The 12,907-nt window shown below is 37.7% G+C and overlaps 1 protein-coding gene and 1 pseudogene across 5 annotated transcripts in view; one reads left to right on the top strand and one right to left on the bottom strand.

Moving 5' to 3' along the window:
* Positions 1-217: 217 nt before the first annotated feature.
* STK38 (serine/threonine kinase 38) overlaps positions 218-12,907 on the bottom strand; it is a 35,464-nt gene continuing 22,774 nt past the window's right edge. For 2 of the 5 annotated variants that reach the window (XM_039856125.1, XM_039856122.1), the window contains exons 8-14: positions 12,297-12,399; positions 11,405-11,466; positions 5,336-5,453; positions 4,130-4,253; positions 3,822-3,917; positions 2,753-2,847; positions 228-2,259 (exon numbers count right to left, since the gene is read on the bottom strand). In XM_039856125.1, coding sequence (XP_039712059.1) covers positions 2,129-2,259; positions 2,753-2,847; positions 3,822-3,917; positions 4,130-4,253; positions 5,336-5,453; positions 11,405-11,466; positions 12,297-12,399 — 729 coding nt within the window. In that variant the 3' untranslated portion in view covers positions 228-2,128. Of the gene's footprint in view, positions 2,260-2,752; positions 2,848-3,821; positions 3,918-4,129; positions 4,254-5,335; positions 5,454-11,404; positions 11,467-12,296; positions 12,400-12,907 lie in introns of all 5 variants that reach the window. The other 3 variants (XM_039856123.1, XM_039856124.1, XM_039856126.1) reach the window with 3 other exon arrangements.
* On the top strand, positions 9,584-9,702 carry LOC120597738 (uncharacterized; annotated as a pseudogene).

The raw sequence follows: 12,907 nt of genomic DNA, 5'->3' as shown, positions 1-12,907 counted from the left end.
CACGTGTGGTGTCTTTATATGGACACCAATTCAGAAGACTCATTCTTAGGGAACAAAAAAAGCAGATCCCAGCTTCCCTAAGACAGAAAAACACTGTTTAAAGATGGTGATACAGTGTTCCAATGGTTTGTAGACAAAGGGGTTAAAAGAAGCCACCAGTACTCTGCCTCTTTGAATTACAAGCCACATTTGCTTTAGAACACATCACAGATTACACTACTATTTTCACACAGTTTATTCCAAAGTTCAAAAGTTAAAATGTGGACATTTCTCCCTAAAACAAATTGTCCCCTGCCACTCCCCAACACACAGACTATCACCACTCCTGTTACATCTCTTTACCCATGCTTACCACACACTCTTGCAAAACATGTGGGGGTCAACACCCCAACTATTTGGTAATACAAAGGAACTACAAAGTTACACAAAAGAATCTCATTTACTTCCTTTTCGCCATTAGACCATGAATGAAAGATTAAGGGGGCAGTCACATTACCTTCATCCAGAGTCAATACTTTACTAATATTCTTTTTTCTTCCTCTAAAACATTAAAATCCAAAGCAGTTTCACTTAGTACTGTAACTTTTTGATATTCCATTTGTCTTTTCTGAATGGCTAAGCTAGGACATACTTTCTTTTCAAAGCTATCTTAACAATGTCAAGACTGGCAATGTCAAGAAAACAGTCTCCCAGTTGTAGCTTGGCCAAGACGCTCTGCAACAGCCAAAGTTACCACACAGGTGCAAACGATGCTTTAAGAGTTCTCAAAATTTTAAAAAGTAATAATGAATTAATATGGAGCCTCCACATTTTTCTGATGCAGCAAAATTCCTCTAAAGGTGGTGGCAGTTGTGAAAGAGAAGGCACTTTGTGCTAAAATTCAGAGGGTGTCTCATGAGAGAATGCCACAGCAGAGGCCTGGTCAGCCCAAGCTGCAGGTGACCCTTGAGGGTAGAGAGAAACATCCCCTAGGAAGGCATCTGCAAAGGAAAAATCTGTCATCATGATTCCAAGGCAAAATGGCATTTAAAGTCGGGAGAGAAGAACTACCAAAAGAGAAGACAAAACACAGTTGCACCAAGGATTGAAGAGTGAACTTGTTATGAAGATCTGTAGGCTGGTTTTGCACTTTGTATTGGGCTGGTTCCCTCACCACTTCCAAGGAGGTTCTGGAGACTGAGCAGGAGCAGCACTTTGGCCAAGAGGGTTCCAGGCCTTCTGCCTCTGCCTGGGCTCTCCTTGCTGTGTTCCCAGGAATAAACCAAGTTCCTGTTGGCAGCACTTGCAGGTGTTGCTGGTCCACGTCTTGGGGATTTTCTGATACAGCCACGAAGAGAAAGTGAGGGTTTGGTTTTCCACGTGACCCGGGACTCCTTGGCAATGCCCAATGGCTTTGGGGGCCTTCTGAGAGCAACAAGGGATCAAACTGGTATTCCCCCATCAACACTCAGAAGAGCAGCAAGAGTATTTAGATGGGTGGGAGGACAGAAATCAATGGATTAAAGGTCTTTATCCTAGTACCATATATAAAGTGCACCATGAATGGAGGCTATAAAAGCCACTCGCCCGAGGCCGAGGTATGGGGAGAAACTACCCTCACCACCCTGTTAGAGGATAGTGGATCATTTCCTTCAGCCAGAATGCTGGCTGCTGAGACTTTCGTTATTGCTGTATTTCCTTAGTACTGTGGAACTTTCAGCTGTAAAAAAAAGAAATACTTGGTGGGCTTGGTAGAAAGCATGTCACAAAATCACAGGAATTGTCTGATATTCAATACATTACAATCTCAATAATGCTGGATGATGGCTGTTTTTCCCCTTCTGATGAACTTTAGGAAAACTCAAGTTTTTTGAAGAAAAAAAAACACCTATCATATTGGCTCATGACGCCTCTGAAGAAGCAAGACAGCTGCTTGTGGCCAATGTAGTAAAAATGGTTCTTTTTTTCCTACAGCTTTTCAGATGCATTAAGGAAGAGAATCCACTTACTATCACATTTCAGGAGAGTTTACCATGACATACGAGTGGGTTCCATAAACTTCTTGGAAGCAATTTCAAAAAAGTGTGTGAGAGGAAAACTATGATGTTGTACAAAACACTGCTCCATTTAGGATTCCATTTCAAAGATACTATTTTGCTGCTTTCATATAGGAAGGTATTGCCCCCCGTGCAGTTAGGCCTTCAAAGCGCTTGTATGTGTAATTGATGAAGACCCAGTCTTTGTTCTTGTAGTCAGTCTCAGGGTGATTACTTGTTGCCACTGGAAAGAAACAGATGTGAGAGCAGATTCACTGCCTTACCCCGATGGACTACTCGGAACGGAAGACATGACATTCTGAAGAACATACCACAGTTTCTATTTGGGAAGAGTTGTTTTTCGCTCTCTGCGAACTTTCTACATTTGCTTGCCTATATGAACTTTGAGCCTCATTTTTTCGACAAATATTTTTAAAGTTTTATTTTCCCCTGTCATTTTAGGTTGCTTAAACTTTAATTTCATAAATAACAACAAAAGAACAGATCTTTGGGATTTACCCGCCCGGTTGAGAAGTCTAAACATGGAAGTTTGTATTCATCTTCCATTCAACAAGGTGTCACTGCTACCCAGCAGCAGCACTGGAAAATACTTACAAAGAACCTGAAGATCTGAAGTTCCTCTCCACGTTCTCTACCCTGATTTATAAATATCACCCCAAAACTGGGGGAAAATAATGCGCTTACAAGGCAGCAGGAGGCAGTGTTGGCAATATTACCTGTTGGCTTAAGAATATCAGATTCTGGAAACTCATCGAAGTTTGAAGTATCATCAATGCTTTTGATTTCAATAGATATTGCAGCAGGTCTCTCTCTGCCAAGAACAGACATGCCAAAAATTATTATGGTTAGTAATTATATGGATCATACTAATCAAGTCTTTCTCCAAAAGAGACCCGTGGTCTGACATGAGTAGACTATCCACTGGCAGGTAGAGTTTATTTTCTCTGAAAAGCTTATGACCACTGACCAACTACACCACTGACTATGTCCATACAAAATAAATTACAATGAAAAAATATAAATAACAATTATTTGTAGATAGAAAAAAAGACAAGAATAATGAGAAATTAAAGTCCAAAATTAATGCATTCCCCCTGACAGCCTGCCCCATCTGCTAAAAAGGGAAACTGGACCTCTAAGAGTCACCTCACGTAGCGCTCTGCCCTTCTACCAGAGGTGCCAACAAGTAGGGTGGCTAAAAATGCAGCACAAAGGAGGCAAAGGTAAAAATCACGAGGATGCAAATCAGAAAACAATTACAAAACAGCTGACAACTTCGTCTTTGGCTTAGCAACCAACAAATGCTCAGTAAGATAGTATGGGATTGTGGTAGGCTATGCAGGTTCTCATTGCCATTAGCAACACTCTACAAACGCCAACATAATGATTATCCCCCTCCCTCTCCACTCCTCTCTTCCCAATGAGCCACTTCTCATCCCAATCCTTTGTCCACTCCTTTCTATCTACTAGTGATATTCCCTACCCTCTGGGCAGAGACAGTCCTGCTGGTGGTCTCCACACTAGAGAGGCTGGTGTGTTCTAGGTAATATAGCAAGGGCAACACTATGGAACCCTAAGTTCACTTTGTAAATAACTGTTGTGTTCAACACATCTCATGGCACAAGGCCAAGAGGAAGCCTCAACTCAGGAAATTCAGGAAAAGACCCTGAATTTCTAAGAAGCTCTCTTCCCTTACTTGGATTGCCAATAATGGTGTTTCCAAATTAGTATTAAGCAAACTACAGATTTGCTGAAATAACTCTGAAAGCTTTTATATGCATATACCTGATATGTTCCCAGTCAACGCCTTCAAAAAAAGAATTACTTTTGATTTCCTCAACTCCAGGGGCTCCAATCCTATGTTCCCATTCACAGCAAAATCTGGAAAAGACAGAGGCCTTTCAGCGTACCTCAAGTAGTCTGTTTGGAAAAAGAAGAGGAATAACCTCTTTTTAAAAAAAAAAAGAGGTGGGGGGGACTGGGAAGAAGCATGAAGCAGACCCAGAAAATAATGAAAGCCAAAAAAAAAAAAATGGATTCGCTTATGTCAAAAAGCCTGGGTGGAGGCAGGGGAGATGTTCTCTGACTGATACCTCAAAATCAGATCCTTGGCTTTCTCAGAGATAGGAACTTCTGGAGGAAAAGTCAAAGTTTCTTTCCAGTTCATCACCTTCTTATATGTCTCTTGAGGGGTCTCAGAACAGAAAGGTGGGTAGCCTGTAATAAAAAAGGAACTCGGAGCTTTTACATCCCAGAAGTCTGAATCTAAGATTATTCTCCTTAATACGATTCTATAGATCTATAATGATCATTTATGTCCTTCTCTCCATAACATGGACAGGATTTCCACTCTTCCCAGAAATCACCTAAATCAATCCCTCCTCCACCAAAAACCCAAAGTGAAGTTGTACTTCTGGTACCACTAGGGAGCCAGCTAATAGCTGGAGCTGGGAAAAGAAAGGAGGACATAAGCAGAGTTGCAGATGTGAGAACCACGGTGTCCAAAGAAGAAATGAAAGGATGAAACAACATCATTAAGAAATGGCTCCATTCTAAGAATCCTTATATGGGTAAGGTGCCAAACAAGTTGAATAAGAAAAAAGCACAGGTTTTAAAAATGACTACTACCCCTCTTTTGAGAACTACAGACAAAAGGATAAATACAAAACATATTACTCCACCTGCCCACCACACAGATTACATCCACCTCCAAAAGTATCCATCAAGTGTTCCCAAAGACAGGACAGCCAAACAGACGCCACACCAGCCATCACACAGACTCGCTTGGTACCAGCACAGATATACTTACTCTCCTAGTACTCTTAGGCATATGGTCACCCACCCCTCCCCCGATGTGTCCCCTAAATGCACCGACATATCATCTGAATAAGAGGGAGAGAGGTCAGAGGGTTCCATGCTTTGAAGGCTGTGAGAAAGGACATAGCAAATAAGAAGAGCATATGAGGCAATGCCCAGGTAATGCTCTCTGCATACCATGGATGTTTAATAAATGCCAGTGACTGAAAGAGCTACTAAATGGAAAGGATGAAAAACTAGAAGAAAAACATGATAAATCATCAGCACAGCAACCACATGATGCCTGGATGCCAAAGAATATAGGAGGATAAATTTTATGGCAGAGAATTTTCTACCTGGGAAACTACTTTGAAAGACAAGGCAGAGTGTGTGGCGGTGGGGAAGGAGAGTGCTTAGATCGCCCCAAATTTAAAGAGTTTATTACCAATGTAGGAAAATTTCCTGGCTACACAAAAAAAGCCATCTGAAAGCAGGCAACTTACCGATGAGCATCTCATACATGATCACCCCAAGCGACCACCAATCACAGAGCTTGTTGTACCCGGTCTGCATGAACACCTCGGGAGCAATGTAGTCAGGAGTACCTACTGTGGAGAAGGCCTGAAACACGTACCACATGTCAGGGAGGCCCAGCTGCCCAGAGGTCTGTTCTAGAGACCAAAAGCTACCTAGAGCTAGGTCTTCTACAAACCAAACAAGCGGAACAGCCTAGCTATTTAACAGCCTAGCTATTTAATGGCAAGCCTGATTTGCCAGAGCACTTTTGAAATGAACAATAAAGTTCACTAAGTTAGAGGTACTTGTCATAACAACTAGTACCATACCCAGTGTCAGGCTCTGTACTTCTTATATGCTTATGAACCTAGTCAGTCCTAACAAAACTCAGCAATGAGGACCTTAGTAACCTAACTTTGCAGATAAAAAAATCTGACACCCAAAATCGCTTGCCCAAGGCCTCAGAACAAGTGTCAGAGCACAGTTTGAAAATTAAATATCTTGCTCCAAATTATCCCTCCTTCCACCACATATATTCTTTGACTTGAGAAAATCATAAAGGGAAGTTTTATTATCAAAAACTAAAGTTCTATCCTATAGGTCAAAGGCTTATAAATGTCTATTTACCAAACTTATTTATATAAATAGTTCTTAGAGGAACGTTTTCTAAATTCAAGTAATCTATTCTCATATACCAGGACACAACACCTTCCAATATGCTCAGCACCGGAGGGATTACCACATGGAAGGCTCTATTTTAGCTGCTGTCGATATTACCTAACTTCTAAAATTAAAAATTACAGCTGTGTTGTCTTTTTAAAATATTTATTATGAAATACTGTAAACATACAGGATAAAAAGCACAGACAATATAACACTCGTATAACCATTACCCATATTAAAGAGAGGTTAAATCATCTGCCATATTTGTCTCAGATCATTTGTCTTTTTAAAAGAAACAAAACTAAAGAAACTACAGAAGCAATTAAAGCCAGATAGTCCCTCCCTACCTCCCCACTGAAGTTAAAAATACCCCGAAGTTGCTGTGCTATGCTTGTATGAATATTCACATGAATGACAAATTACTCTTGTACATTTCAAGTTTTAATAAAGGGTTTCATACTGTACTGTATTGCTCTACAATGCTACAACTTGCTTTTAAGTTCTAGTTCGCCCATTGTACTGTTGTACACTATTCCATTATAGAAATAGCAGTGTTTTTTGTCCACTCTCCTGTAAATGGACATTTATACTGCCTCCAATGTTTCACCATAACAAGTAACACCTGAATAAACATTCTTTTAACATCTCTTGGGCACATGTGCAAGAATTCCTCTAGAGAATGTAAGAGAAACAGTATCGCTGGGTCTTGGATTAGGAGCATCTTCTACTTAGACATCTTCCAATGTCCTCCGAAGTGGTTTATATCTATTTAACGCACCCCCAGTGGAGATGAGCTCCTGATGTTCCACAACTCACCAACACTTGGCTTTGTCAGATTACCAATTTGATAAATATAGAATGGAATCTCACTGTTTTAATTTGCATTTCCCTAATTTCTAGTAAGGCTGAGTGCATATTCATATATTAATTAGCCATTCGGGTCTTTTTTCTGTGAATTTCTGTTCAGATCCTTTGCCCATTCATTTTTTGTTACATTATCTTTTTTCTTATTGACTCGTAGAAATTCTTTATGAATCCGGGGCATTAATCCTGATTAAGGACATTAATCCTTTATAGTTTTACATATTGCAAATATCTTCTCCCAGTCTGAAGCTTATACTTTTTAATTATGATTTTTTAAATGATGTAATATTTGCCACATATCAAAAATGTGTAATCATTAAATTATAAAGCATAAGAATGAAAATGAATATTCATGAGTTCATCTGAAGAATCAAAATAATACCAACATCATTAAAACTAAACATGTACTCCTCCCTATCCCATCCTCCTGCCTCTTCTAATTCCTATGCTCAATTTTCTGTTTATCATTCCAATATTTTTAGAAATTTAATTTTGCCACATTTCTATAATGAGATCTTACTGAGTTTTGTTTTTGAGCTTTGTAAAAATGGTATCATTCTACTTGCAGTCTTCTGCTATTTGATTTTTCCTCTCAATGTTTTATTTGTAAAATTAATCCACATTGTCACATGTAGCTGTAGTTTATTTTTATTGCTGTAAAATATTCTATTCTGAAATGTAACCATGTCCTGTTGATGGGCACTGAGTTATTTCCAATTCATTGCTATTTTGAAAATGCAATAAACATTCTTGTACATGTCTCCGGATTCACAGGTGCAAGTTTCTCCAGGGCATATGCCTAGGGGTAGAAATGCTAGGTTGTAGGATATACACACGAATCGTAAGATAATTCCACAGCAGTTGAACCATGTGGCCTGTTTTTTCATTTTTATATTTCAATATAAAGTTTATTTTTTCCTTAAAGTAGTAAAATTATCAAGTTGTTCTTTATGATTTGTACTCTTGAATTTAAAAAATACTTCTTTACTCTGAGATCATAAAGATCTTACCCTGTATTCTAAAATTTTCAAAATTTTACTTTCCATCTACAATTTATTTTTGTTTATACTGTAAGGCAGAAATCTACTTTTTCCATATACATAATTGTACACTGTTTTCTTTTAAATACACATATTAGGTAACATAAATGCCAGAGCTTTCTTTTAAAGCCTTAAAGTCTGAAACATGGATTGGGCCTTCCCCAAGAAGCAGAAATATTTTCATTCTAATTATAAAGGTTAATAAACTACAGAAGCCCTTCAATTTAGAGACTAGATTTATCCCAGGAAAGCTGAATGTTAAGTAAACCTTATTTCTTCAAAGATTTCTATTATAAAACCAAAGTTCTATTGCCATGGGGAAAGAATTCCTTCTAGATACTAAGGTGTTATAACATTCTTGGAGTTATAAAACATGGCCAGTAGCAGGCACAAACCTGTAGTACAAGGTAATACTCTCACTCTGGGACTAGAGTCCTGTGACTTAGGAACTCACTCTCATTTTACCACACTGGTAAGTACCAGGTAGTAGATATTTCTAAACTAGGGACTGCCCCCTTCCCAAATCTTTGTCTGTTTTCCATACCAGGGTGTTCTCCAACTGCAAGTTCTTAATACCTCAAATCTATATCCTTTTTCCTTTTGTTGGCTGGGTATTTATAGATTTAATTAGAGCTGCACTCTGAAAAAGCTTTGTTGACTGTTAACAGTCATTTTCAAACACATGATATGTTCCAACTTATGATTTCATTTAGAATTTTAGGGGAAATAAAGCAATTTCATTTCCTACTCAATCACTTCTGTAAATTCTACACTAAAAAAAAAAACTAACAAAGATTGGATGCCTAGATGTACTTCATCTCTTACCTCTGTGGTTTAATAACTTAAAGCTGACATACATTTATTTCCTAATCAGTTATCGAGGCCTAAGGTTATCCACAACCACACAGCAATTTAAAACATTACAATGATTCGAGCAGCCAAGGAGTGAACCTTAAGCCTCTACTTTATTCAGTGATTTTCAGTGGACTGAAAAATAATGGGCTGGGTGAGCAATGTATTAGGCTTAACCTAGAGCAGTAAATTTATGTTAAGCATTAACTAATATTAACCTTCTACTTGATACTAGCTGAATGGGATCACTTATAAATGGTCAAAAGCACAGGGTTAATTGACTTTTTAAAGTCTGAGAGGTTACTTTATTTTCTTCAAGTTATCAAAATAGGTAATAGGAGGATGACCTTAATATGGTTCCATTTCTACTATAGATAAAAAAGGCAAGAACCTTAATCATAGCATGAGAAAAAACATTTTAAACTATTAAAGGACATTGAACTCCAAATACGAAAATTGTGAAATCTCCTTCTTTATAGACTTATAAGTGGTTCCTAGTAAGTCTGACATGACCCTTTGGTGTGTGTCAAAGAGCATAAAGCCTATCTCAAAGTATAAGGATTATTTAAGGTATTTAAGCTTAATTACCCCCCAAATAAGTATTAGTACAGTGGCCAAAGGTTAAATCTTAGCTGGCTTTAAAAAAGAAAAAAATCACAGAAGATTCCTTACTTTTAGTTAGCTTCCAAAACATAAGTAAATATCAGTTTCCCAATAATACAGGAGCTATTGTTTAAGAAACAGTCTTTTCCTTGGAGAATCTATCTTCACTGCACAGTAGAATCACCCACAGTCCTTATAAAGATCAGATACCCAGTCTACAGCCATGCCACCCTGAACAAACCCAATCTCATCTGATCTCAGAAGCTAAGCAGGGTCGGGCCTGGTTAGTACTTGGATGGGAGACCACCTAGGAAGACCAGGTGACGTAGGCATAAAAAAAATAAGGGAGTGTAAGCTGACAAGGACCTTGCGATCTGTGAGGTAAACCAAGGGTTGCCTCGCCTAAAAAAAAAAGAAAAGATCAGATACCCAGACTATACCCCGAACCAAGTGAATTAGAATCTCTGGGGATGGGATCCAGACATCGGAATGTTCTTAAGTTCCCCAGGTGATTCTGATGTGTAGCCAAGGTTAAGATCTACAGCTCTATGGTGAGACATAATAGAAGCATCTGACTAAATTTGTTTCTAACCCTTCCTAACATTCCCTAACCCTTAACAAACCATTTAAATAGTTTTTCAACCACATATACAGAATTTAGACATTTTTTAAAGAGTATCAGAGTGCCTAAAGGAGACTACGATGTGACTATACTAAACTTAAGTAGCCCCAAGTTGTTAGAAAAAGATTATCAAAATTAATTTCAGTTACTGCATCTCCAAAATTGTTTAAGTTGATGCCTCTCCCAGGGCCCAGGTTTAACATAAAAATCATAACACTCAAAGCATGGTCTGAGGCCCACTGATGGGCCTCAAATAAATTTCTTTTAAAAAGCAAGACTTTCCTTTGATTCTTTCTATCCTACAGGCTCCCATTTTCACATATGACTGACAGCTACTCACTAGTGACCTACTAAGTGAGTTATTAAAGATACTATAGAGAACTCTAATTCAGTATTTTACTAAGAAGTCTGGCTGAAAAACAATATTTGGCAAACCTGCCAAGTTGTTATTATATACACTAACAAGCAGAAGTACCACCATTTCTAGATAATACATGTGCATGATCATCTTTCCAAGTTAGTCATAGTTTTCCACTGCTGCTAGTCTTGTTTTCTAATAACCATCTGTTAGTTTAGCTTTACCATCATCAATTTCATTTGCTATGGGTTTCTAGCAAAGCCTAAGTATGCAGTGATATACATTTCTATTATCTCTAGTCAATAATTTTCCAATAACTAGACATTAGGACATGTACATTGCATTTCAAATATGAACCAATGAATCAGAATAAAAGTTTGTTAGAAAGCAATATTTCACTGGTGAATTTGCATTATTTAAATAACTTCCAATATACTATCAAGGCATATCCAATGTTATTTTTTAAGCTTGTGGGGCATAATTTTATGTATAGACACTCAAATACTTACAAAGTAAATAATAAGTATTTCCCTTAAATTTCTCTCCAATTTTTAACACCAAGTTCTTTTTTCTACCACAAAGCAGGAAAGGGTGGGGCAGGTGAATTGAAGTCTTGACTTGATGAAGTAAATCAAATTTTTAGAAGTTTGAGAGTGACTCAAAATTTTAAAAGTTTGAGAACCATTGCCTTAAAGCTCTGGGCAAGTATCTATACTAAGTTTTATTTTGAGAGACCTCCAGATTAAATATAGCCCCTTTACCACCATAAAAATAGGGAAAAGGTGAAACAGGAAAGAAAGGGATTGTCACCAATGAAAAAGGTCAGAATGAGGTGATCCAATGAAAATGTCACAACCAAACAACCTAATATTACCTACCCTACTTCAAAAGATTGCATTTGGTGCTACCAGCATAACAGTGCTCTATTATGATAATCTTAAAAGCAAGGGATAGATATGCTGCAAACATTTATGAAATGCAAATTTATGCACATGTATTTTGAACATATTCATATTTGGTTTGTAGCATTTAAGAAGCTATAGGTATTACTTACTAGCTGACGTCTATTTCTTTTCCAGGTTTCTGCTTTCCTTTTGGAATTCATGTTCTGGAAAGCTAAAAGTGGAGAACACAAGGTCTGATCAAAGTTCAGACAAGAACTTTTACTTCTTTTTTATCCTCTGGTTCAAACCACATGAGCCCTAAAGTCTGCCCATACATCAATAACTCTGGGTGACACATTCCCCAGCAAGTCTGTAAGCCCAAATCAGAGGCTCTAAAGCATTTACTCAAAGAATTAGACAATGAGAGTTTAAGCAGCACTTCCATGTGGATCATATGTCCAGAGTGGACATGGGCAAGCCTTAATCGGAATTACAAGGAATTTAATCAGAATTGCAAGAAATTCAGTCTCATCAGAAGCAAAGGTCCTAAAGTAGACCTAAAACATTCACAATTTCTCAAAATTACCATCAAATTTCCAAGAATATTAACTGTTGCATAATCAGAGACTTCTGAATTTATAATAATTATCTGACATAAACTTCTCGAAGATGAATTGTCACTTTACTACACAGTTTCAATGGTTTGATAGTGCTGGAGTGGAAGTAACACTCATAAAGATAAATTTCTTTCTGCCATGACAGAAGATAAACCTAACCTGGAATTGTTCTCAGGACTTTCTGTTCTCAGGACTTTTTCCTCTACTTCCCCAAATTCCTCTCCAGGAACCTTCTCAGCAGAGCTCCAAAGCAAGCTCTTTTGGTGGTACTCACCTTGCCTCATCATACAATTCAAATCACAGGCAAAGTTGGGGAGGTTTTTTAATTCTCTAAAGACTCATAGTGAGAATCTCCTAAACTGTCCTGCATAATCTGGTTACCAAGGGAACAGCTCCTCTAGGCCCAGTTAAGGATAAAAAGGCTAACATCACTGTTAACACTTACTGAAATCACTGGGGAGGCTGTGGTTCAGATTCCTATAAAATTCTGTCCTATGTGCTTTTTTCAGTCCTGTGCAAAGGCCAAAGTCAGAAAGTTTCACATGGCCCTATGGGGAAGAAAAAACAAGGTAATGGATGGATGAACATTCACGGATGTGGAACAGAATGTTATCTTCTCCAGCTCCTTGCAGAATCCATTACAGCTCCACAGCCAAAGTATGCTGTCTTTTTTTCTTTTATTACAGGGAAAACGTATATAACAGCAAATAAATTTTTATAAGATCACCCCAAATCCTATTATACTAAAAAATTTATTTTTATTTTTGCATATTCTTTTTGTCCAAATATAAACATTTAAACATAGTTGAAATCTCCAGAGCATCTAAATTTTACTATTTCTTAAACTAATTCAAATATTCTTCTGTTTCTACAGTCTTCAAAATTACCACTGTTAATGTTTACAGATAATATTCAAATGACTTAGTACATCATGGTTTATTTAACTATCTCCCTAATACCAGATGCTTACCTCATTTCTAATTCTTCACTCTCATGTTATGTGGATTACAAAGAGGGCCTGTGTTCTCATTCCTAACCATGCCTGGTATAGAAGAC

The sequence above is a fragment of the Pteropus medius genome, unplaced genomic scaffold (genome assembly GCF_902729225.1).
Source record: "Pteropus medius unplaced genomic scaffold, Ma_sr-lr_union100, whole genome shotgun sequence".
NCBI classification, from domain to species: domain Eukaryota; kingdom Metazoa; phylum Chordata; class Mammalia; order Chiroptera; family Pteropodidae; genus Pteropus; species Pteropus medius.
Note: the sequence above shows the minus strand (reverse complement) of the source record. Positions and strands in the feature narration are given on the sequence as shown.